The following is a 26,609-nucleotide window of genomic DNA, read 5'->3' as shown; positions in this document are numbered from 1 at the left end:
CTTCCTGCAATCTCTTATGCTCTGACGTGGCTGGGAGTTCCTCCTATAGACCCAAGGAATCTAAACCAATTTTATTCCTAACCTAAAAAATATCAGTAAATCACAACAGTCTTTCCAAAAATCAAATAACTCATAACGCTTTTGATTTTTCCGCACATTGGTTTCTACTGGCATAAATTAACTCAGGCAAATATCACGAGTTACCATGCTGGTCAGTATTACAAAATGGTCTGAAGATGGAAAATCCATTATGAACAGTTAAAATAGCATATGTCCTCTATTTCCATGTAATTAATAAATGACTGGCTTTTACCAGTGGGTTGTAGTATGTTACCGTAGGTTTTAGACGTTTAAAGGACCAAAAAGTGGGATTCAGGAATGTTCTGACAATGCTTATGTGGAATACATAAATAGCATTTTTATCTATTTATTTAAATGTTTATTTATTTTGAGAGACAGAGAGAGAATGTGTGCTCACGTGAGTGGGAGAGGGGAAGAGAGACAGGGAGAGAGGAAATCCCAAGCAGGCTCTGCTCTATCAGCACAGATCCTGATGCGAGGCTTCATCCCACGAACCGTGAATCCATGACCCGCACCGAAATCAAGAGTCAGCTGACTCAGCGACTGAGCCACCCAGGTGCCCTTAGATAGCATTTTTAGACATTAAATTATCTCGTGTAACAGTTAAAGGGGAGAGTTTCTCCTTTCATATCTTCTCATATAAACTATGGGATGAAACGTGAAAGGAGACTGATGCTGGTGATTTCCAAACGCCTCCGTTCAGAACGCAGCGGCGGTCTAGCACAAACCCTTCCAATTTAATATCGGAACATCTAGTGATTCTAAACAAATGTTCGCTAAAATCTTTCATACTGATTATGTTAACTTTTTGGACTAATTACTTTGGTTTGATAGGTATATAAAAGACTATAAATGAAGATCACATAAATGAGAGATTCATAAAAATAAGACCAAGCACTTTCCTTAATTTCATTCAAAGAACAGAACCGGCAACAATATGAAACACAAAGAACAGAAACAACCAAATATAAATACTAAGGAAAACTATAAAACACCACAGCATGGGCGCTTTAAACTATTTAAACGTTAATAAGGAGTCATGTGATCAAAGCATTCCGATCTTTTCCAAAAGAAGGGCATTTTGTTTGCTTTGTTTTCATTTCCAAGGTAAAATCAGGGCAGGCGATTATAGGATGGGTTTATTGTAACTGGGACTAACAGCTGATGATCAAAGTGTTAACAAATTCTGCTCTGGAGGAAGATAGTTAGAGATTACAGAAATACCATTGCATATAGGAGGCACATACTCCAAAGTTGTAGTTACTCAATAGAACGTTATTTAACAGTTTATGTAAAATTCCTGTACGTGACCTCGTGACCTTGACAGTCATCTAAAGAGGCAGGGAAATGAAATTTAAACCTACCATGTTTATGGATGAATGCCAGTCCTTGTAATATTTGATACATAATATTTCTGATGACTGACTCAGGGAACAGCTTGTCTCTGTGAAGACACGAACAAATAAACAGTCAAACAGTCGTGTAACTCTGTTAACCAACCAACCAAAACAAACAAGAAAGGAGATGTTCTTCCTCCCTCGGAGCCCCTGTTAGCCTCATGATACTGGTTAAAGGTAGCTCTATAGTTGTTGAAAGGTTGTAAATTTGAAACGTGACCATTAGAATTTTTGTTTGTGTTGATGTTCGGTAGAAACTCAAACCCAGTAATGAATGTATCTGCACGAATATTCAATAGCTAAATTTTATTTTATTTTATTTTTTTAAATTTTTTTAACATTTATTTATTTTTGAGACAGAGAGAGACAGAGCATGAACGGGGGAGGGGCAGAGAGAGAGGGAGACACAGAATCGGAAACAAGCTCCAGGCTCTGAGCCATCAGCCCAGAGCCCGACACGGGGCTCGAACTCACGGACCGCGAGATCGTGACCTGGCTGAAGTCGGACGCTTAACCGACTGCGCCACCCAGGCGCCCCCAATAGCTAAATTTTAAACTGTCCCAAGAGAAGCAAAGTAAATTGGAAAACTCCTAATAGTCAAGTAAGCCAGGTGTGCAAATCTGTGTGATAGAGGCTTTAAGAGTTTTAGGGGCATAACTGCTTCAGTTCTGTATTGCCTACTGGTACTGTCCAATGGAAAAATATATTAAGAGCCACAAATGAGAAACACTTATGTGTTTACTTTTTTTCTAGTAGCCACATTAAAACAAATGACACAGGTGAAATTAATTTTTAACAATATTTCATTTAGTATCTATACCAGGTATCATTTCAACATGTAGTCAATATAAAAATTATTAATGAATTTACTTTTTTTTTTGGACCAAGTTTTCAAAGTCTGGTGTGTATTTTTATTTTACCTTTAAAGAACATCTCAGTCCAGACGAGCCACGTTTCAGGAGTTCGAGAGCCACATGTGACTACTAGCTACAGTATTGGACGGTGCAGCTTTATATGGTATTTACATAAAGACCCTAATAAAGCCTAAATTAAGACTGAAACATATTAGTTGTTAACATGAATTAATTCTCTTTGACCCTGAAACCAAGCAGTGTTTTAGAAGTAATCATTTTAAGCTTTTAAAGCTCATCATAATTTCAACATTTTCTAACATCTTTATCACAGCATGATTGATTGGGTTAGAGTGGGTTTTTTTTTTATGTTTATTTTTGAGAGAGAGAGAGAGAGAGAGACAGAGACAGAGACAGAGAGAGACAGAGAGCGAGTGGGGGATGGGCTGAGAGAGAGGGAAACACAGAAGCTGAAGCAGGCTCCAGGTTCTGAGCTGTCAGCACAAGCCCGACGTGGGGCTCAAACTCATAAACCGTGAGATCATGACCTGGGCCCAAGTCTGACGCTTAACGTTTGACTGAGCCACCCAGGCGCCCCTGGATTCGAATGTTTATTCAAAATGCTCTCAACATATGGAAAATGGCCTATTTCTGAATATTACATTGTTAACTATATTATATGCTTATGTAATGTTCTAAAATATCTCACCAAATGGGCTGAAAACACACAATAGAGAAAGATACACACTGATCTTATATAAAGCTTGAAAATACTATTGATCATATATTATTGAAATATTTTTTAAGTAATTTATTTATTTATTTATTTATTTATTTATTTATGTTAGTAATCTGTACACCCAACATGGGGCTTGAACTCACGACCCTAGGATTAAGAGTCACATGTCTTTCCAACTGAGCCAGCCCCATATTATTGAAATATTTTTAAAATACATTTTAAAAAAAACGAAATATTTTTATCCTTGCCAACAGTTTATATGATGAATGCTATAAATTAAAGGTACAGTTATAGCATCAGAGCAAAGGTTTATATATATTGGCCTTCAGTTAAAATAGAAAAAAGATTACGTGAATAAAAAAGGCTTTTAAATTAATCTTGATCCTCAAAATAACGCTTCAGGAAGTTAAGCTACCAAAAACAAAGTGTAAGAAAGCCACTTAGCCTCAAATAGCTCTTTGCCATGTACAACTGTTGTTAAATTTATCCCTTTTACATTGAATAATCATCAAACAGTATCATTTTTATTTCCACTTAATTTAGAAATCATGAACTAAATCAGAACTAAATCATGAAATTCCAAACTTGACTATTTTTATTGTTCCTTTGCTATCGTATTATCCACTCAGCACAGATTTATATATTTTTAAAATCAGATGAAAGTATAACATTTTAAATATTTATATTTACTTAATATCTTTTTTTAAAAATATCTTTTTCGGGCGCCTGGGTGGCTCAGTAGGTTGAGTGTCTGACTTCGGGTGGTCTGTGAGTTTGAGCCCCGTGTGGGGCTCTGTGCTGACGGCTTAAGAGCCTGGAGCCTGCTTCGGATTCTGTGTCTCCCTCTCTCTCTGCCCCTCCCCCACTCATGCTCTCTCTCCGTCTCAGAAATAAATAAACATTAAAAAATTTTTTTTAGGGGCGCCTGGGTGGCTCAGTCGGTTAAGCGTCCGACTTCGGCTCAGGTCATGATCTCACGGTCCGTGAGTTCAAGCTCCGCGTCAGGCTCTGTGCTGACAGCTCAGAGCCTGGAGCCTGCTTCAGATTCTGTGTCCACCTCTCTCTCTGACCCTCCCCTGTTCATGCTCTGTCTCTCTCTGTCTCAAAAATAAATAAACATCAAAAAAAAATTAAAAAAAAATTTTTTTAAATATATCTTTTTCTCCCACAACTATATCTCAATATATCATTTCATACATTTTAAAGAGTACGGTTATTAGAAGCCAAACATTTAGGACTATCCATCATCACCTGATTAAAAAACTATTTTGATTTTTCAGTATTCTGGTCCAATACGAATCCATTTACATGTATAACTTTTATATTACGTTTCAATGTTACATAATTATAATTTTTATTTGTTTTATTATCCATTCATAGGCATTTTCATATTCATTATAATTATCACTTTTAATGACCACAAAATAATCTCATCAGTATGATATAGTATAATTAATGTATTCTCCCCCTGATAGTTATTTCTTTTAAATAGGGGCGCCAGGGTGGCACAGTCGGCTAAGCGTCCGACTTCAGCCAGGTCACGATCTCGCAGTCCGTGAGTTCGAGCCCCGCGTCGGGCTCTGGGCTGATGGCTCAGAGCCTGGAGCCTGTTTCCGATTCTGTGTCTCCCTCTCTCTCTGCCCCTCCCCCGTTCATGCTCTGTCTCTCTCTGTCCCAAAAATAAATAAAAAACGTTGAAAAAAAAAAAAGAAAAAGAAAAATCCACTCACCATCCTTAAGGATTACTTTGAGTGGGTATGTATGTGTGTATGAAAGAGATACAGAGATAGCAATCAGCATTCCACTGGGAAGTGTGTTTATAAAGTATTATAGGATCTTTTGCTGAACACCTCTGGCTTTAAAAGCGGGTAAAATGGGGGTGCCTGGGTGGCTCGGTTGGTGAAGCATCTGACTCTTGATTTCCGCTCAGGTCGTGATCTCATGGTTGGTGAGATTGAGCCCCGTGTGGGCTCTCCACTGTCAGCGCAGCAAATAAATAAACTTAAAAAAAAAACAATCAAGATAAATATTTCATATAAACACACACACTATCTATACTTTTTGAAACAAAACCTGTCTACAGTTGAATGCTCGGTAATAAAACTGGCCTTGGACAAAATTGAGAAAATTTTCATTGCTTCGTTACTCTCTCCGGCACTTTGTGAAAGGTTCATGAAAGAAGGGAGGAAGGAAGCAGGTTTCATGAGGGGATCTAGTAAGTTTATTTATTAGAACATTTAAGTGAATGATAAGACTTGATTTCCAAAGAAATCCTCATTTTAATTTCTAAACGTGTGAAGAGAGAGAGCTTCAGTCATGTGTCACGAGCTCGGGGAGGTAAATATTTTGCTGGTAGCTACTGGTCACATGTGGGAGATTAATGTCTATTTTACCTGCTTTAAAAAAAATGTGTACTTATTTTACAGAGAGAGAGAGAGAGAGCACATGAGTCGGGGAGAGGCAGAGAGAGAGGGAGAGACAGAATCCCAAGCAGGCTCTATGCTGTCAGCACAGAGTCCGACACAGGGCTCGATCTCATGAACCATGAGCTCCGGACCTGAGCCGAAGTCAAGAGTCAGACGCTTCACTGACTGAGTCGCCCAGGTGCCCCTACCTTGACTTTTACGAGATGACACCAGAAAAATGGTGGCTGTGTCATAGCTGGTTCTTCTTCGCGTTATGAGGATATCAGCTAATTAGTTTAGATTCCCTCTCGGGGTGACCAACCCTTCATGCTGTAAAGTGTGACGTGTTGAAGGGATCCAAGGAACTCAGAGAGGAGGTAACAGGGAAAAAATTATGGTTTTTGTAAAATAAAGACATACCTGTCTTTCATTAATTGATAGAGGTTTTCTTTCATATATTCAAATATAAAATAGAGATGATCATTTTCTCTGATAACTTCCTTCAGTTTGATCACGTTGGCGTGGTTAAGCTTCTTCAGAGACTGCAGCACAGCAAATACGCAAAAAAATTCTTAAAGCCAAGTTATAGAAGTTGGCAAAACCTCACCAGTGCTACCTATGATAATTACCTTAAGTGATCTTCTGAACTCATTAATGAATTAAGTTTCAGTGTCTACAAGATTTTACATGACTAAGTTAAAGTAAGCAGTGATTGTTTCCAGTAAGGAATGGAAGGGCCAACATAAACAGTCGATGTTACCCACCAAACGTTTCAATCTGTCACTTTTGTCTCTCCCGTCTATTCACCAGGTTTAACTTTTTTCTGACTTAACTGTGTGACATTCCATACAAATGTCTCCAAAAATGTATCCAGGTCATACAGCATAACGTAGAAAGAAATGGTTTGTAGTTGTTAAAAGTTGTCTTTCCTTTGACAGCAGGAAGGAAATCTCTCTTTTAAAAGTGAGAGTGTATACTTTCAAATATGAGGGTAGAGTTATTTTCTGCTCTCCACTGACATTTGGATGGGGAATGAGAAATTACTTTACGTAGGAAGATAAAAATAAAAAAACATAAGAAATACAGTTATCTTTGGACTGCTTCCTACAAAGAACAGAACAACCCCTTTAGCAGCTTCAGAAATGGGACAGGGTGAGGCAGAGTTAAGGCCTCCTTGGGTTCTTTCCATCCGTAGGCTTTTTACCTTAACTTCTCTCAAGTTCATACATTCATCCCAAGAATAGAACTTTCTCTTCATCCTGAAATAAAATAAGACAAGTTTAGTGTACAGGGACAGGATTTCCAACACCAATAACACCGTTGGCTTTCTTACTCTAGTTTCCATTTTGGGCAAGCTATGATCTCTCTCTTCCTCCTCCTTAAAAGGGAGTCACCTCCCTTCTGTATATCTCAAGGCTGTTTGGTACAGGTTCACACTTACGTCATACCTGAAATTCTGCTTTAAACACAATGGTGAAAGTATTACCATTAATTTTCCTTTCTGGGTGAATTCTCGCATGTCTCTAATCAGTTGATTGTGTTTTTCTAACAGAGCCTCTTCCAAATCTCTTTCTAGAACTTAACAGATAAATATGAAACACTGAGGTGGAGAGGGGAAGGAAGTCATAAATTTTGGGAGCAAATGTAGTAAAATAATTTGATCTGACAAATTCTGTATCATTACCCCAGCTTTAAACAGGAAGCCCATAAAGTTAAGTGATTCAAGTCAATAAAGATTCAAAAGTAACCAAACCTTAGAAATAGCTTTCTTTTCAAAAAGATTTTGTTCTTAATTTTTATTCTTGAAGTATAGTTGACATACAATGTGGTATTGGTTTCAGGTATGTAACATAGTGATTCGAAAATTATGTACATTATGAAATGCTCACCATAAGTGTCCCCATCTGTCACCATACAATGTAACTACAGTATTATTGACTATTCCCTTTGCTGTACTTTAAAAAATTTCCACATATGCGTGAAATCATATGGCATTTGTCTTTCTCTGACTTATTTCGCTTAGCATAGTACTCTCTAGCTCCATCCGCGTCATTGCAAATCACAAGATTTCATTCTTTTTAATGGCTGAGTAATATTCCTCTGTGTGTGTGTGTATGTGTGTGTATAATTATCACTTTATATATATAATTTATATAAATTTATGTGAGTGTAAGTATATGTATATAAGTATATAAGTATATTCATGTATACTTATATATAAGTTATTATACAAAATATATAAATTATATATAAAATACATAAATATAATAATATATACTTATATAAAATATAATATATATTATATAAAATACAATAACATATAAAATTATATCTAATATATAATATTTATACATCTATATAAAATATATATTATATACTATATACAAATTATATATATAAATTATATACTATATATAAATTATATATATAAGTTATATATATATATATCTATAATTATCACACACCCACACATACATATATACCACATCTTCTTTATCCATTCATCTATCAAGGGACACGGGTTGCTTTCATATCTTGATTATTATAAATGATTCTGTGGTAAACACAGGGGTGCACGTATCTTTTCAAATTAGTGTTTTTCATTTTTGTGGGGTAAATACCCTGTAATAGAATTCCTAAGTCGTATGGTATTTCTATTTTTAATTTTTTTTAATTTTTTTTTTAACAATTATTTATTTTTGAGACAGAGAGAGACAGAGCATGAACAGGAGAGGGGCAGAGAGAGAGGGAGACACAATCTGAAACGGGCTCCAGGCTCTGAGCTGTCAGCACAAAGCCCGACGCGGGGCTCGAACTCACGGACCGTGAGATCATGACCTGAGCCGAAGTCGGACGCTTAACCAACCGAGCCACCCAGGTGCCCCTCTATTTTTAATTTTTTGAGGAACCTCCATACTGCTTTCCACAGTGCCTGCACCAGTTTACATTCCCACCCAACAGTGCACAAGGGTTCCATTTTCTCCACATCCTCACCAACACTTATTACTTGTCATTTTCATTTGAACCATTCTGACAAATGTGAGGTGGTATCTCATTGTGGATTTGATTTGTATTTCCCCGATGATTAGTGATGTTGAGCATCTTTTCGTGTGTCTGTTGGCCATCTGTATTTCTTCTTTGGAAAAACGTCTATTCAGGTCCCCTGTCCATTTTTTATTTGGATTGGTTTTTTTGGTGTTGAGTTGTATCAGTTCTTTATATATTTTGGGTATTAATTCCTCATCAGATATACTATTTGCAAATATCTTCTCCCATTCAGTAGGTTGCCCAGAAATAGCTTTCTTCAATTTTGTTCTTTACTTTCCCTCTTCCATCCCAGTGTTACCATTAGGGATAAATATACCAGAAGTAATAAAGTAATAAAGGCAACAAAATAATTCCACTATATACACCGCAGGTAGAAGTTGTATTTTTATATGAACAGATTTTTAGTCACCGTGCAAAATGGGACACGAGAAAAAAGAGGATTCACGTTCTAAAAAAAAGTTTCCTCGTGTATAGAAATTACAAGGCTGGATTATGACAATAAAGACCCTATATGCCTTGCTGCTTTCATTTAGTAGTATAATCTCCTACTGATATGTTCTAGAAGATTCTCAGGAAGCTTAAGTCGTCTTTATTGATTAAACTAATTCCTGTAGGAATTATTCAGAGCCCTTAGAAGAGTGTCATACACAAGGGTAAGGAAATGAGTAAATGAATGCAGCACGCCATGGTAGCTAAGAATGTGGCCCGTGGGGTATCTGGGTGGCTAGGTCGGTTGAGCGTCAGACTCTTGATTCTGACTCAGGTCATGATCCCAGGGTTGTAGGACTGAACCCACATCAGGGTCTGTACTGAACGTACACCCTGCTTAAGATTCTCTCTCCCTCTCTCTCTGCCCCTCTCCCTTGCTCGTGAACTCTCTCTCTCTCTCTCTGTCTCTGTCTTTGTCTCTCTCTCTCTAAAATAAATAAAATGAAAAAAAAATTTTTTTAAGAACGTGGGCTGTGGCATTGCCCTGCTGGATTCAGATCCTTGCTCAGTGGCTTACGGATCGTGTGACCTTGTACAGATGGCCCATTGACGATTCTGTGCCTCAAGTTCTGTAGCTGCAAAGTAGAAACCACTGCCTATGAAAAGGTTATTGTAAACTGCTTAGTTCAGCACTCAGTAAATACTGGATGGTCTTGTTTTTGCCAATATCTGTGATCAGCGACAATAAGACATGAATGGCATCACTGCTATTATTTCTAAAATATCTTTAGTGAATCAGAATTTCATTTATACTCATTAAGGTGCTATGCCCATCTAATCATCTATTCCCAACTAATCATCTTTTTTTTAAAGGTTATTTATTTTGAGAGAGAGAGAGAGCACATGCAAGCAGGGGAGAGGCTGAGAGAGGGAGAGAGACGAGAATCCCAAGCAGGCTCTGCACTGTCAGCACAGAGCCTGATGTGGGGCTTGAACTCACAAACCGTGATATTATGACCTGAGCCAAAACCAAGAGTTGGATGCTAAACCGACTGAGCCACCTTGAGTCCTCCCCTCTCCTCAAATGTAAGCTCCTTGGGGACACCCCCACATGCCTAGAGCAGTTTTTTGGCATACAGTAAGTGCTCAATAAATATTTACTACATGAATGGATGAATTTCTGTGCTCACAGATGGGCTCATGAGGAACTATCCCACAAACAGGAGACCCTCAGAAATAGAATTGCCTTTCAAGTCCTTAAAAAGTAGAGAGTTTAATAAATACTTTACATTTAATGAGATAAGAGGATCTTACTGCTAACCACGAGAATGAATGGTGTTGCACCATTTTTTTTTCTTAAATGGCAGCAGATAATACAAGGTGATCCATAATACATGTGATCCATTTCTAGCCAATAAGATGTAAAATTTTTTCTTAACGTTTATTTATTTTTGAGAAAGCATGAACGGGGGAGGGTCAGAGAGAGAGGGAGACACAGAATCTGAAGAAGGATCCAGGCTCTGAGCTGTCAGCACAAAGCCCGACACAGGGCTTGAATTCCCAGACCATGAGATCATGATCTGAGCTGAAGTTAGACGCTCAACTGACTGAGCCATCCAGGTGCCCCTAGCCCAGACCTGTTTTGAATGCAAATATTCAGTTACCTATAGGCGCCTTAAAGCTATTATGTCCACAAGTGAACCCAGCTTTACCGCTAAGCCTGTGATTTCCCCTGTCATGGAGAATGGCACCACCACTAGGCATTTCAGCAAGAAGCCCAGGAGTGAGCCCGGACTCTTCCACGTGCTTTCCTCCTTTCCGCCATGCCCAGTCACCAGTTTCTACAGAGCCTGGCTCCTGAATGTCTCTTGAGTGCTTCCACTTCTGTCCATACCCAATGCTATCTTCCTAGATCAGGTCACCACCACCTCTAACCACGAGGACTACACCAGCCTCCTGACTGGTCACCTCATGTCCAGCCTTGACCTCTTTGATCAAGTATCCGCTCTTTTGCCAAAGGGACCATTCTACAGCAGTATTGGATCGTATCGACTCTCCTGCTTAAAATCCTTCATCGCCTTCTAGTCAAGCTACACGAACTCACTGCCCTGGCTTTGTGACTTCACCCTTTAGCCTCATGACCCTCCTCTGCCGCACTCAGAACCTACACTCGGGCCACCTACCCTTCTTTCAGCTACGCAGCCCACGCAAGCCTTCCTATTCTCTTGCCTCCCGGCCATCATACATATCATCCTTGCTGCTTAGAGCATTCTTCTCCCTCCTCTTTTTCTTGGTATTTTTTTTCCCCTCACTCTTGAGATCTCATTTTCTACGGGAAGCTTCCAGCATATTTCTCCAGCATCACTTCTCTGTGCTCCCCCAGGACCCGTTATTCCCCCATCAGAAGACTTACCATATTTTATGTCATAATTTGTCCAGTCTGTTGGTTTTCCTCACTTACATTGTAACTCATCTATCTCATTCCCATTTCGGTCTGAGCACCAGTGCGGTGGGAGCTTAACAATTAATGTGCTGAATGGACATTTAACTTTTTCTCAAGCCTTCCACATGACTCCTCCTCCTTCTCGTTCATTTTTGCTGTGTCCTTACTTAAGTTAGGAACACGGTCTAGCACACGGTTTGACTATCGAAAAGCCGCGCTTTCCTTCCTCTTTACTAACACAGCTCAGGGTACAAAATGCTCAGCGAAGTACTCAGCTTCCCAGCCTCCCTCCCGAATAGCCGGGTGCTCTATGTGACACGCTTCCGGCCAATGAGAAGTAACCAGAGGTCTTCTGGATGGAGGTGAGGCGCCTGCTTTCTGAAGACAACAGAACTTAGGTCTGTGAAAACAGCATGCACAAGCTACTAGCCCTGGGCTGCCGACCTCCAGACTTTTTATTATGTGAGAGAAATAAATCTCTAAGTTACTTGTTAAGTTAAATGCCTGTTTTAGTTATTTGGTTAGGATTTTTTTTATTTCAAACCCCAAAGCATTCCTAAATTATATGCTTATGGCCTCTTCTCAGCCCTCAAATGAATTTGACTTCTTACAGTTTTAGACGCCTCAGTGCTTTCAAGGCTGTACTCAGATCTACGCAGGTGAGGCCTCGTTCCCCATTTTACGAACTGGGACCGTGAGACACACACGTGATTTTGCCACCCACAAGACACGATGAGGATTTTGTAGAATAAAAACACCAGTAATAGTGTTGCATGATTCCACCGAACCTCATCTCCGTCCTCATTTTTTACCCACTTCCCAGAGGCCACAGCTTTCGTGAGTTGTATGTGTTGCTTTCCAGGTCTTTCAAAACATTTTATATATAAATTTACATATAATGAAGTATTTGTGTGAGTGCATACAATTATTTAATCTACAAATAGGGGGGGCGCCTGGGTGGCGCAGTCGGTTAAGCGTCCGACTTCAGCCAGGTCACGATCTCGCGGTCCGTGAGTTCGAGCCCCGCGTCAGGCTCTGGGCTGATGGCTCAGAGCCTGGAGCCTGGTTCCGATTCTGTGTCTCTCTCTCTCTCTGCCCCTCCCCCGTTCATGCTCTGTCTCTCTCTGTCCCAAAAATAAACGTTGAAAAAAAAATTTAAAAAAAAAAAAAAAAAACTACAAATAGGGATGATTTCATCTCATTTTGGCTAATACTTATCCCCCCTTTTTTTTCTCTTATTGCATTAATTAGGTCACCTAATCTTAATTAGGCAATCTTAATTAGTAGAAATATGGCAAGCAGTCTGGCCTTAAAACCAACTCTACTGGCAATACTTCTGATATTTTGACATAAAGATGATGCAGCGTATAAGTCTTATCAAGTTAGGGAAGTTTCTTTTTATTCCTATTTGCTAAGAGTTTTTTTTTTTTGTTTGTTTGTTTTTTGTTTGTTTGTTTGTTTGTTTGTTTTTCCCCAGTCATGAATGGGTATTGAATTTTACTAAGCCCACTCGGTAAATATTTCATTTCAGTTATGGTACATTGTACATTTATTTGATAATAATGGCTACTGTCAATATTTTATAAAACTATTTCCTTAAACATGTAATGTTTTAGATCATGACATTTTAGAGTTTTTAACGCTTGATGAGCATTTGTTAAAGCATTTAAATTTCAGATTGCCATCACTTGGCTGATGTGGCAATTGGTCTCCAAGACTCGATCTGAAGGAAGGCGACGGCCACGTCATGAGAATATTCAAGCAACCCTCCGTGGAGGCCCACGTGAAGAGGCCACTTCTCAGCCAGTGAGTGAGTGTTCTGGGCTAAACTGTGCCCACCCCTGCACACAAACCCATATGCTGAAGTCCTAACCCCCAGCACCTCAGACTGTGACTTGATTTGGAAACGGGCCTTTACAGTGGCAGTGAGGGTAAAATGAAGTTATTAGGGTGGAACTTATTCCAGTGTGACTGGTGTTCTTACAAAAGGGGGAAATTTGCACACAGAGATATGCACGGAAGGAAGATCATGTGGAAGACAGACAGGGAGAAAATGCCATCTAGAAGCCAACGAGAGGGACCTCGAACAGATCCTTCCTTCATGGCCCTCAGAAGGAGCCAAGCCTTCTGACACCTTGATCTTAGACTTCCAGCCTCCAGAACTGAAAATCTGTACATTTCTCTCATTTCAGCCGCACAGTCTGTAGCTTCCGCTTTGTTACAGCAGCCTATTTATTGGCTACATTTCCCCCCACCAAATCCACGTTGAAGTTCTAACTCCCAGGAACTGAGTGTGATTGTATTTAAAAGACAGACTTGAACGAATTAATTAAGGTTACGTGAGGTCTTTAGGGTGGGTCCTAATCTGATATTACTAGTGTCCTTATAAGGAGATTAGGACACCTTGAGAGGACACAGGGAGAACACGGCCATCTGGGAGCCGAGAAGAGAGGCGACAGAAGAAACCAACTCGGCTGACGCCTTCATCTCTGACTTCCAGCCTCCAGAGCTGTGAAGAAGGCAACCTCCTGTTTCAGACACTCGGTCTGTGCTCCTTCTTTATAGCAGCCCTAGGAATCTCATCTAGTGAGCCACCTTCGAAGTGGACGCTCGGTCCCGGTCCAGCCTTCGGATGACTGTGATTCATGAGACACCTGGAGCCAGAACCGTCTAGCTAAGCTCCCCCGAAACTCCTGACCCACACAAAGTGTGAATTAATAAAGGTTTGTTCTTGTTTTAAATCACTAAACTTTGGAGTAACTTTTTTACGTATAATAGATATGAAATACGATAGCTTAAGAAGGTAAGTAAGTTGGGGTGCCTCGGTGGCTCAGTCGGTTGAGCGTCCAACTCTTGACTTCAGTTCAGATCATGATCTCACGGTTCATGGGTTCGAGCCCCACATCCAGCTCTGTGCTGACAGCGTAAGAGCCTGCTGGGGATCCTCTCTCTCTCTCTGACCCTGCCCCCACCCCACCAAATCAATAAATAAACTTAAAAAAAAAAGAAGATGATTAAGTTAATAATAGTTAATTCTATCTCATTGGTAAGCTTAGGAAAGTACCATACGCCATTCAGAACTCGACTGGTCCTATGAATACCATCTTTCAAGGCCTATTAATTTAAAGCAATCATATGCTCTACTCTGTACTCAACTTTAAATTCTAAACACTTTCCAAACATTGCCTTCAGTTTCAGTTCATATTTCTCATGCATAAAAAGCAGAGCACTTATATTTTTCGATCATTAATGTAGCCGGACAAACCAGAAAACTGAAACAATGTGGGGAATCCCGTTTGGCAGTGTTTCTCCAGAACAGCAGTCCGCATTAGCCAAACAAGCATGGGGTCCGAGCTAGGCCTATCTCTAAAGAAAGGGCAAAGGAAGATCGGATGCTCAAAGTCGGCCGCGTCGCGCACGGTACCTTTTGATGGCCACCAGCTCCCCAGATTCGTTACTCTTGCCCATCAGAACGCTTCCATACGTGCCGTCCCCCAGCTGCCTCATGGTTGTATATCGGTTCATCTCGGAAAAATAATGCAACAGAAGTTGTTGACTGAGACGACTCCCTTGTTGAATATAAACGTAAGTGCTTCCTTATTCGTCTTTTTCCCTTGGACTGTTGTTGCTACACTGGTGACAGCTGTGTCATCGTTAAACACAGGCTCTTGCCCAAGATTACGTAGGTTCATGAAATACAGGAATAAGGAATCTGGCAAGGAAATGGTGCTTTCATTCTTACGAACACCCTATAGAAGAAAGAAAACAACAAGATGAATAAAAGGAATTTTCATTGAAGAATCTCTTCAAACATCTCCTGGTAACCTAAGCATGGGGAAGAATTATAATATGTATGCCAGTATGCTAACCATTTGTCAGTCAGTCCTTTGTGCTACGTGGAATGGAGTTCGCGGAAGCAGACTGGTAATGCTCATTTATGAAATCTTCATTTCCATGGCACTGTGTTATTTATCCCATGAATATTCAGTAAATACTGGCTGAATTTGTATGATTCCTTTTCTACTGAATATAACCTATATTATTCCAAATCAGGCACTGGAAAATCACGATCTATTCTATATCCATTCTTTGAATCAGTTTTTGCATCACATTTACTTGGCCCATGATCCCTTATGTGAAACTCCTGGGCCAGCTGTACTCGGAATCCAGGAATCTGCACATTTTAGAAAAGCCATATGGTTGGGGCGCCTGGGTGGCTCAGTCGGTTGAGCGTCTGACTTCGGCTCAGGTCATGATCTCATGGTCCGTGAGTTCAAGCTCCGCGTCTGTGCTGACAGCTCAGAGCCTGGAGCCTGGAGCCTGTTTCAGATTCTGTGTCCACCTCTCTCTCTGAACATTAGCAGTTGCAACATATCATTAGCAACATACCATTATGTTATGTTGCTTGACGCCTTTTCTAGTTACCTTATTTAAGAAGACATACACTTCTCTCTATTTTAAGGAAAAGTGTTCTCTGTAAGTTGACTGATCGCTTCTGGTTGAGTAACAACGTAGAGAATATATTCATTGTATCAGTAGGATTGTAATCTATAAAATAATGTGTCTATAATCAGAGAATCCAAGATGGAGTCAGTCTAGTAACTGCATTAGGCTTGAGGCTGTTTGTTCTTTGCAGGGTGGTCCCCAACTTCTAAACAACCCGTTCTTACTGGCTTTTACAATCACTGTTGCAGCTCAGGGAACCACCCCTGCCCCTCTTTGCCTCAAAACCACGCAGACTCTGCCCCACAATGAAAGCTGCCCACCCCCACCTCCACCTGAAGATTCCTAACCCAGTTCCTTACCCTAAAACATCCAGATGCTACTGAATGGAAATTGCTAGTGGTGCTCTCTACCCTACTAGACCCCGAGCCTGCATCTGGCCCCATGGTCGGAAGGACACTGGAAAATAACAGGCCAGAAACAGTGAAGGAAAAGAAAGTAGGAGTTCAGGAGGAAGACCGTCTAAGTGGAGCTCCCTTACGAGAATGAATTCCTTACTTCAGAAATTCAATGGGATGATAGCATCATCTTTTCTTTCATGTTAATACCTCACTGAGGACAAGCACCGAAGGTCTGATGGGCAGGAAGTAACGTAGGCAATTCTGGAAAAGGACATATTGCGTGAGAAGGGAATGAAAGAGGGAGCTGCCCGGGTAGGAACAGAAGGGCAGAGGTGAGAGTGTGCAAGAAACAATAGTTAAAATTCTCCCTCGCGGTGACTTAACCCCCAAAAGTGGAATTAATCTTTCCTTTCCTTTGTCTTCCACTGTTAAGACCAACCACCACCACCATCACCGGTGTTATTAGCATTACAGATCATTCACTCATTGATGACTTTCTGCACTGGCCTGGAAACCCCAACCGTTTTTTGGAATGGAAGCTATAGAAACTGCATTCCAAGCCTAACCAACCACGTTCCAAATAAACACTAGAAACACTGTTTGTTTGTTTGTTTTGGTTCTGTGGGGGGGGGGGGGTGTTGTTTTTCTTTTTTTGAGAGACAGAGCACATGCACGTGGGACAAGGGACAGAGAGGGAGAGAGAGAGAATCCCAAGCAGATAGCATGGAGCCCGACATGGGGCTCGATCTCACCGATGGTGACATCATGACCTGAGCACAAACCAAGAGTCAGACACTTAACCAACTGAGCCACCCTGGTGGCCCTGGGAACAGTTTATTTCAAGTGAAGGTGGCTATCCCATAGGGTCTGCTTACATTCAGGGAAGAATGAACAAGGGACTTGGCCGTTTCCCAGCCATGGGGTGAGTGACGAAGATTATGGCTATCACATCGATTTTCAAAAGGTCTGATTGGTGGCTCTCAGAGCCTCTGTCCAGTTTGAGCCCTGCTTAACCTTTACATAAAATTTTAGAAAGGCCTCTTTGGGTCATTTGAATTGGAAAATAAATAGTTCTCCAGAGTCAGAGGCTGACCATTTCAACTGTCCCCTTATCTTCCCTGAAAATACAAAGACAATGGCCTGATAGAAAGAGGCACAGATATCAAGGCGAAAGGTTTTTCTTGTTTTTTTAAAATAATTTCCCCCATGTATCTACTGACTGATAGCACGTAAACAACTGCTTTCATCGGCGTAGCGTAGTAAGGTCCTAAACGAATTACTAGTCAAAAGCAATAGATATAACTTAAGAAACATACATTGCCTATGGTCCCCAGTTCACACACAATAATATTTCTCCGTAGGTTACATTTATTCTTCTCTGTTCATCTATAGAAGACTAATCCTGCAAGACAGAGATGTATCAACACGACATCTTATGTATGTGAATATTTCCATCTGTAGCGTTGACTCTTGAACACGTTTCAACTGCACAGGTCTACTTACATGCAGATTCGTTTCTGATCAATACCATACAGTGCTGTAAATGTATTTTCTTTATGATTTTCTTGATGATGGTTTCCTTTCTCTCGTTTACTTTATTGGAAGAATACAGCACACAATACATATAACGTACAACCTATGTGTTGATTAACTCTTTATGTTACCAGTAAGGTTTCTGTCAACAGCGGACTGTTAGGTTTTGGGGGATTCAACAGTTATACTAGAATTTTCGACTGTTGGGGGCTCACACCCCTAATCCCTGTGTTGTTCAAGGGTTAAACTGTGTATATATTTCCATATGTATGTATATATACACAGCGAGGCAGAATACAAGTAAATGTAATACAACTACGATCCTTATTTAACAGAACTGTTAGGAACTTGGAATTTTTTACAATAAGGCTATGATATTCAGTGACTTTCTATGGCTAAGCAAACCTTGTATTTTGATTTAAAGAAAAAGACTTAGAGGCTCAATTACAGACCTACATTAAGTAAATACCCTTATAATTTCTCTCCCATTATAGTTTTCGTACTGTTATTTAAGTGTACAATTACTGTAAACTTAAGCCGTATTCTCAGGAGCTTCTGCCAGCTAACAGGGATTTAGATAGGATTAAAGAAGATTAACATAGAGGGCAAATGGAGGGTAAAACTTGTCTGCCAATCACTGAACAGATAACCTTTGGAAGTCTGCAACTTGTCTTTGTAGAACCTACTGTAATTCTATCACTCCAAGGCTGGCATTACTTATATTTAAAAAAAAATTAAAAAAAATAATAATAACGTCTTAAAAACCGCTAACTTGTTTGAAGAGCAAAACAGGAAGGAAAAGAAAAGATCTCAAAGTAAGACACGTATTTACAGAAATTAAAAGGAGAGTTTTACAATGGGAAAACAAAGCTGCCAGGGTTAAAAAAAAAAAAATCGTGCCGTGTGCTAATATTCACAAGGTATTCCCAAATTAAACTAAACAAAACAAAGAACCACCCCAACGCGGAGATCGAGCATCCTTGCCCAAGGCCAGCTTTGCTGGGGCAGTTAAGTGGCCGCCTGGGGGTGGAGGAGGAAGGGGGAGTTTCTCCCTTCCCCAGTCGCCGCGGTGAACTGGGGGGTGGGGTCACAGAGGAAAACCAAAAGGCTGGAGAGTAACTCGCTCCTCCTCCGCTGCTTTGACCGAATGAGCAGTTTTCTGAATGAAGCAAGTCCCATAACTCTGACTCTAGGAGAATTTCGTTGTCCTCGGGACAGATGTCTGCTCATTAAAAATGATCACTTAAATATAATGAATCCCTTTGAGAACGGAAACTACAAGCCCCTAAAATCAGTTTTGTTGCTCCCCCCTTCCCCGCCCCCGACTCTGTCCCTAAATTTGAAAATCGAATCTGCAGGAAGAAAGTTTTCATTAAGCCGAGTCTCGTCCTTTTTCGCTAACAGGGATTTAAAGCCTCCTGGGGCGGGGGTCCTGCGGGTGTGCGGGGAAAGGGGTCCGTCCTGGGGCCCTGCGCCGGGATCCCGCTTTTACCTGGGAGTCCCTTGGGGTGCACGAATGAGGGCGGAATTTGGACCCAGTTTCTTTCTACTTCCTTTTTAATTTTAGTCGTTCGGAACTCAATTCGGCTGCCTTCCCGAGACCCGATCCCGCTTCTCACTCGTGAAAGCAGTTTCCCCTCCAGACTGGGGGTGGAGACTGGGGGAGTTGTGGGGAGGGGGGGAGTAAGGGAGAGGTTTGGGGGCCGGGTCCCTCAGACCGACGGATGCCCGCCGTCATCCTCCCACCCCGAACCTTCCCCGCCGTCGAGGAGCGCGGAAAAGTGGTCCGGGGGGCCTGGGGAGCACGGATCGCAGCAGACGCAGAAGGACCCCTCCCGCTCCACCCCCGCTCGCGGATCCTCCTCCCCGCCGTCCCTCCCCCTACCAGTGTCCAGGCCCCTTCTCTCGGCGGAGGTTGGCCCTCGTAGGACAGGGCGCGGAGGGGACATGCCGGGCAGGCCTCGCCGGACAGGCTGGGGCTGGGCTCGGACGGAGGGTGGCAGCCCCGCCGCCCGCTAGGGATTACCTGCCCGCACCGGCCGCTCACCTCGTAGGCTCCCTTGTGAAGCTCTGGCGCCTTGTGTGTTTCGTCTCCTAGGAAACCGCGGGGGTGCGCGGGCTTCTGCGCGGCCCGCCTGCTTACGCCCCGCCCAGAGAGGGCGTGGTCGGTCCGAACAAATCCCGCCCCGCACTTCAGGCCCCGCCTCCCTTGGGGCGGGGCTTCCGTCAGCACCTGGGCGCCTATTGAGTGAGCTAGTGCTCTCTGCCATTTGTATTTGGGGCTTGGGAAAGTCTTGATTACCTTTTCAGTGCTGTGTAGGAGGTTGGTTTGCCCTTTATTTTGTCTTGGTTTTGTGTGGATTCATTCCAGAAAAGAATTTGATTCATTAAATCTGGTTCTCGGACTTGGAGAGGGCAGGAGAAAGATACAGGTTGCCTGTACTTATATTGGTTTATGCATATACCACCTGGGGGAAAAGTTGCTCTTGGAGTACAGTCCTTTATATTAGTCAATGCTTCATGTATGTGTTACCTCCTAGGCCACACTTCTAAGTTTGTTTTCATTTATTCATCCAGAGAAACTTCTATGTATCAGTTACAGTGTTAGTGGTAATTCCAAGATGGACTAATGAACGTGTGAATAAATGAGTAAATAGTAATTAGCCTACAGTTGTGCGAGGAAGGCAGACTGTTGTTATAGCAAAAAATGTCCAGATTGGCTAGGAAAAAGGGTCCATGAATCAGATGGATTGAGATGAGGCAGTGATGTACCCATTTAGTAATTATCTGTGAGGTTATCAGCCCTGGGCTTGGCACTAGCCAAAGTAAACAAGATGGATATGCTCATGGTCTTCTTGCAGCTTAAAGAAAAATAGGCAGGAAAGTAAAAAGCTTTTTAAGTTAGATCATGGAGGTCTCACAAGCCCAGTTATGAAACCTAAGATTTACCATGCATTATTGGGAGAACCGATGAGGAATCTTCCACAGATGAGTGACACATTCATATCTGCATTTCAGAAAGATCACAAAAGCAGCATTGGGTCAGGCAAATTTCAGCAGTGAATCTGGAGGCAAGAGAAAGAAAAGGGGGCAATTGCAACTCATCAGGAAGTAACAATGAAGATCTAACTACAGCAGTGATGATAAGCACAGAGGAGAAAGAGAATTCAAGGGCTATTTAGGAGTTAAAATTAACAGGACCATCTGGCTTCGGTGAGTGGTGGATAGTGGTGTCCAAAAGTTGAGAAACGTTGGAAGAGAAGCAGATTTGTAGGTGGAATATGGGGGAGATCATAAAGGCAGTTTTGAAAATTTTGAGTTTGAGGAAAAGCCAAATGGGGGTTATGAGAGGGTAATTTGAAATATAGATGTATCATTTAGGGTTATGTCAGAGCTAGAAGTACAGCTGAAGTCCAAGCGTGTAGATGAGATCAACTGAGAAGGAAGGAGAATTGGCATTCTGGAAAACCCCATACTTGAAAGAGTGGGGGAGAGAAATGGAGGTGAGGGAGTGAGAAGGACTGAAAAAGAAAACTCAGAGAAGTAGCAGATCCCCGGAAAAAAAAAAAAAAAGATATTTCAGAATGAAAAAAGGTAGGTTAAAAAAAAAAAGGAAGAAGTAAGGAGGAAAACAAGAAGAGGGCGGGATGGTAGACTAGATCCTCTGAAGAGCCCTCTTGATTTGAAACAAGTCCATCATGCTTAAGACACAACTTTTATCTCATCGTTGCAGTAGGAAGAATGGAAGATCACCAAGCACTCCCAACTCCTTCTAAGAGGTACCTGATCCTCGACTAGGAGCAGTAAATACACGTGAAGGCAAAACTGGCCCGAAGGCAGATTCGCTTTCAGCACAGCGACAAGAAGACGAAGCCGTGGACCAGTGGCCATGGGGCTGAGCTGAACCAGACACTAGAAAATCAACCTGAGAAACTGGGAAGGGGCCAAAGTGGTCCCAGGGCAGTAGCGTCATCTAAATCCCAGAAGAAATAGACATGAACCTTCTCTGGAGAAAGCATCTTCAGTTTAGGCGTCCAGGTTTTTCACAAAAATACCAGCCAATAGCCACATGAAAAACGGAGCTCCTTAAATGCACATTAGCAAAAAAAAAAAGCAATAATATATTTAGGCTTTCGAGGATTTCGGACATTGGAGATATCAGCTTGAGTATAGAATAGCTATGCAGGCAAAGCATACAAGAAAGCATACAGAATCACAAAAATGAACAAAAAATTGAGCCGGAATATTAGAAAAAAATAGTTAAAAATAAACATAACTATTAATAACATACTTAAAAAAAAACAAACAAACAAGTTGGTTCTAACAGCATGTTAGAACCAAAGAAAGAATTATGGAACTCTGCAGAAACCACTCAGAATGAAGCACAAAGAGATGAGAAAGGAGATTTTAATGACAGACTGAGATAGGATGGAAAGGCCAAGATAGCCTAATATATATCTAACTAGAGTCTAAGAAGTAAGAGAATAAAGAGATTAGAAGAGAGGCAACTTTTGCAAAATCATGGCTGAGTATTTTCTACAACTGATTAAAGACATGAATCCACAGGGGCACCGGGGTGGCTCAGGTGGTTGGGCGTCAGACTTCGGCTCAGGTCGTGATCTCACAGTTCCTGGGTTCATGCCCCGCGTGGGGTTCTGTGCTGACCGCTGGGAGCCTGGAGTCTGCTTCCGATTCTGTGTCTCAGCTGCAAAAAGAAGATATGAGCGAAGAAACTGACGCATGTATAAATGTAAAAGCATTCTCCGTGTAAAATAACAGTTATTCATAATAAGTAATAATAATTTTTGGAGTTGAAAATATGACCCACAATACAGGTTTCCCCTGCTATACAAAAGGAGAGTGTTCCCCTGAAAAGTTAAGCCGAAACGGCATAAAACAAAGACACAATTACCATTAATTTATACGGAAAAAAATTTTAAGAATTCCCAGACCAAAAAAAGTAACCTTTCTTAGTTAGGCTTTTCTGATACTTTAGGATACATCTTGCTGACGGAATAAAATGTGTTCATTAGAATTGTTATTTAGAATTTGCTGGTGGCGTCAGGGATGAATATTTCAGTGGAGACGCCTGGTTTGGTTGAAGGTATGCAGACTCTTGTTTTAATCTGTCTACCACCTCTAACTGACAATGGTTATTATTTTTCTCTGGGCAAAGTATGTAGGATCTCTGATACTCCATGTTTTGTTTTGTTTTGTTTTTCTGTGAAATGGGCTAATGATGCATCACTTTGAAAGTTGTTAGAGGAACTCAAATACTGCCCAGCTCATACTAGTCAGTCCTTAATATCTATCATGGCCCTTACAATTAACATCATCATCATCATCATCATATCATCATCATCATCTCTCTCTCTTTCAAAATAAATGAATAAATATTTAAAAACTTAAAAACAAAATCACTTTCTCCATGAAGTGCTCCCGGACCATCCCAACTACGTCACTGCTAATACTCCATGCACTTTGCTTTATTTTTTCTTTTTAGCATCTCTTACCATTTAATATACATTTTACTGGCTTATGTTGTTTTCTTTCTCCCTCTCCCACTGGAACAGAAGCTCCCTGAAGACAGAGATTTATGTATTTGGCCAACGATGGATTTGTCCCTTAAGCAGTCCCTGTCACACACCAGGTGTTCAATAAATATTTGTTGAGTGAGTAAATGGGTATTTCCTCTGGCTGCTCTCTGGGGAATGAATCGTAGGGGGGCAAGCGGGGAGTAGGGATGCTAGCTCGTCAGGAGGCATTTGCCCTTGAATGGCTAAGATACGATGGTAGAATGGACAAGGGCAACAGCAGTAGAGACAGGGAGACTTTGCAGTGTCCAATAACAAAGTGATCCATTGATTGATTGATTCAGTAGATTGATTGAAACCTTAGCAACCTTAGAAATGCAAGTCTTTGAACTTCCTATGACAGAACTCACTATCTCCTGCAATCTCAATTTGGGATGGTTCCAATGCTTTACATTGTCCTTTTATTGAATGGCAACATGTTACTTTGTAGTTCCTGACCATACTCTGAATTTTACCCGGAATGATCTGCAGTGGATCCCTTGTTTTTGCCTATCTAGCATTTACTCCTTCCTGTCAGGTATCCCTCGATATCCCCCTGGGGAGACACCTTGATCCTTTTGTCACTGTGGTTCAACTTCCGGGATGTCATGTGAAGCCACTCAGTCTTAGAGATTGGCTTACGTAGATGGGCACATGATTCTGAGATACTGGGGGAAAAGGTACCCTTTCTACGATGCATCCTGAGCATAAAACGAGGGCCCAGACTGGCTGGGGGCCATCTTTGCTGCGTGTCCTTGCTGAAAATGAACACAGTCGAATGCAGAGATGAGAGGGAATGAGACCATTTCCAGACAACAACATTTGAGCACCTGCAGAAAGCTATCCCTGAATCTATTCTTGGTCTTTTCAACTGTAAGAGCCAGAAAATTCCTCATATTGCTTGCTCACTTGATTTTTCACTTCCATTTTCAGTTGAAAGCATTCCTTAATTATACAGGACCATAGAGAAGACTTACTTTGTCTCTCACATGTTGACCCTGCCAGTATTTGAAGTTAGCTGCTCCATCTTTCCTTGCTTTCCCCCTGTCACCCTGGAATTCAGAGTGCGGGGACATCCAGCCCCCCTATTCGAGCCCTCCCTCAATCTCAATGCCACGTGTGTAGCCCTGAAGTTCAACGAATGACAAAGGGATCAGAACATTCCTGATTCAATACGCTTCTTACCACGCTGTCCTGTTTAGCTTTTTTCTCAGCTCCCAACTCCGATCCAGCTAACCTCAAATGATTTAGGTTTGAATGAAATTATTTTCTAAAGAAACTTATCAACTGTATAAGATCATGGTCAAATTTTAACGAAAGTCAAAGCAAATTCTACATGGTCATAATTTTAAGAATGACCCCACTCGCTTTATTTTTCTTCATAGCACATTACCACCTTGCAATATATGATATAATTAATTATTCACTGTGCCTATTGCTTGTTTTGCCCTCCATCCCTGCCAGATTATAATCTTCACAGGGCAGGGATTTCATGTGATGTGTTCATTGTTGTTTCTCTAACATCTGGAAGGGTGCCTGGCACGTAGTACCTGCTCAGTAAACATTTGTTGAATGAATGAATGAATGAATGAATGAATGAAAGATACAGATTCTGTCCTGGAGCAGTTCATGTTCTTAAAAAGGAATTTGCAGTTTTCCAGAAGAGCGTACTGTTTGGTAAGTGCTACATCTTTTAGGTTTGATTCAGTTACGTTTTTGTAGAGATATTCCTAACAAATTGTTTCTTGGATTTGTTTTCCTGAGCAACTGCTTTGCATTAGAAGCACTTAAAATTTTATCTTAAAAAAAGATAACATTTATGTTCGCTTTCTCAAATATAAACCAATTGGAAAACTCGGGGCCAGCTTAAAAGGAGAAAATAAGTATTGCTGTTTAATATTTTGCTGGATTTCTTTCCACTTCGTTTTTAAAGCAAAAATTTTATTACACAAAAAAGCTGGTATCACTGAAGAAACCAGTTCGTCAAGCAAAGAGTTTCCACTCTAAACAAAGAAGACCGCTCTATATCACCATGTAAGCAGATTTTCCACTATAGCAAGAATATGTGTGGATGTGTTGATTTTTCCCTGTGTTCACAGCCTGTAGCTTTTTACCAGAGCAAGGGCATCGGTGTCATTCAACGATATACAACAGCATCTTGGCTAAGTGCCATCAGGTGCACTTGGCTAAGTGCACCTACCTCTGGGAGGTCCCAGGAGTGGCCAGGGAGGGCCCACATCTAGGATATCAAAAGACATTAAGCCCCAAACACTTGATTGGAACTTTAGTCACAAAACAACCTGTGGATGACCCTAGCTGTCTCTCAGGGCCACAGGGCAGGAATGGGAACCTGAGATCCGGCCTGTCAAGAAGCAGCCGCTTGACTGCACGATGTTTAGCCAGACTATTCAGTTCACTTTGTTTCTTTCACGAATAAGTCTAGAGGCTGTGGAGGAAGTAATAAATTATATCACTTCAAGTATGTTTGCTTTCTGTCAAATGGATTTGTGGAACAGATCTTTATCAATATGTTTTTAGGTCCAGCAACTTTGTTTATATGTTTTATTCACTGACTTAGAAGATTTTATCGTAAGATGATATATCATCAACTTCCTGCCCCCAAATGAGGTTGAAAAAAACCTCTGAAATAAAAATTTAAAAATACTAGCAGGACATCATCAAGACAAGTGACTACTGACATTCCAAATTTCATTCCCAGCGTCTTTGGTTTTTTTAAAAATGCATACTTCTTGATTTGGGTCACATTTAGGGGGGTAGATTATGTTAAAAAAAAAAAAGAAGTCAAGAAACCAATGCAGGTTTTTTTTTTAGGCACAGGAAGTAAATTTAAGCTTCATGTTTTAAAAACACCGCGGGGCGCCTGGGTGGCTCAGTCGGTTGAGCGTCCGACTTCGCTCAGGTCACGATCTCGTGATCCATGAGTTCGAGCCCCGCATCAGGCTCTGTGCCGACAGCTCAGAGCCTGGAGCCTGCTTCAGATTCTGTGTCTCCCTCTCTCTCTGGCCCTCCCCCCATTCATGCTCTGTCTCTCTCTGTCTCAAAAATAAATAAATGTTAAAAAAATTTAAAAAATAAAAAATAAAAAAAAATAAAAACACCGCACAAGTCTTTGATTGGTAAGTATAGTTTTCAATCAACTTCATAAGGAGATTTTAGAGGTATTTATTTTTATATGTGTTTATTTGTCAAGACTTACAGTTTTGTTTTGTTTTTTAACAGAAAAGAGTTTGTTCAGTTATGAATG

The 26,609-nt window shown here is 41.0% G+C and overlaps 1 protein-coding gene and 1 long non-coding RNA gene across 18 annotated transcripts in view; one reads left to right on the top strand and one right to left on the bottom strand.

Annotated features, from left to right (window-relative positions):
• The window catches only part of MAK (male germ cell associated kinase), a 66,949-nt gene extending 47,000 nt beyond the window's left edge, over positions 1 to 19,949 (bottom strand). For 12 of the 16 annotated variants that reach the window (XM_045057134.1, XM_019830252.2, XM_045057129.1 and 9 more), the window contains exons 1-5: positions 19,819 to 19,949; positions 14,819 to 15,143; positions 6,679 to 6,733; positions 5,895 to 6,016; positions 1,446 to 1,525 (exon numbers count right to left, since the gene is read on the bottom strand). In XM_045057134.1, coding sequence (XP_044913069.1) covers positions 1,446 to 1,525; positions 5,895 to 6,016; positions 6,679 to 6,733; positions 14,819 to 14,919 — 358 coding nt within the window. In that variant the 5' untranslated portion in view covers positions 14,920 to 15,143; positions 19,819 to 19,949. The other 4 variants (XM_045057127.1, XM_045057128.1, XM_045057125.1 and 1 more) reach the window with 4 other exon arrangements.
• LOC123385304 lies at positions 12,479 to 14,138 on the top strand. 2 transcript variants are annotated; one of them, XR_006597572.1, is made up of 2 exons: positions 12,479 to 13,200; positions 13,895 to 14,138. It is a non-coding gene; the product is annotated as an uncharacterized LOC123385304 (long non-coding RNA). The 2 variants fall into 2 exon arrangements; XR_006597571.1 differs by having other exon boundaries at positions 12,479 to 13,204.
• Positions 19,950 to 26,609: the final 6,660 nt, after the last annotated feature.

The sequence above is a fragment of the Felis catus genome, chromosome B2 (genome assembly GCF_018350175.1).
Source record: "Felis catus isolate Fca126 chromosome B2, F.catus_Fca126_mat1.0, whole genome shotgun sequence".
Lineage (NCBI taxonomy): Eukaryota > Metazoa > Chordata > Mammalia > Carnivora > Felidae > Felis > Felis catus.
This window is presented reverse-complemented; position numbering and strand designations above follow the sequence as displayed.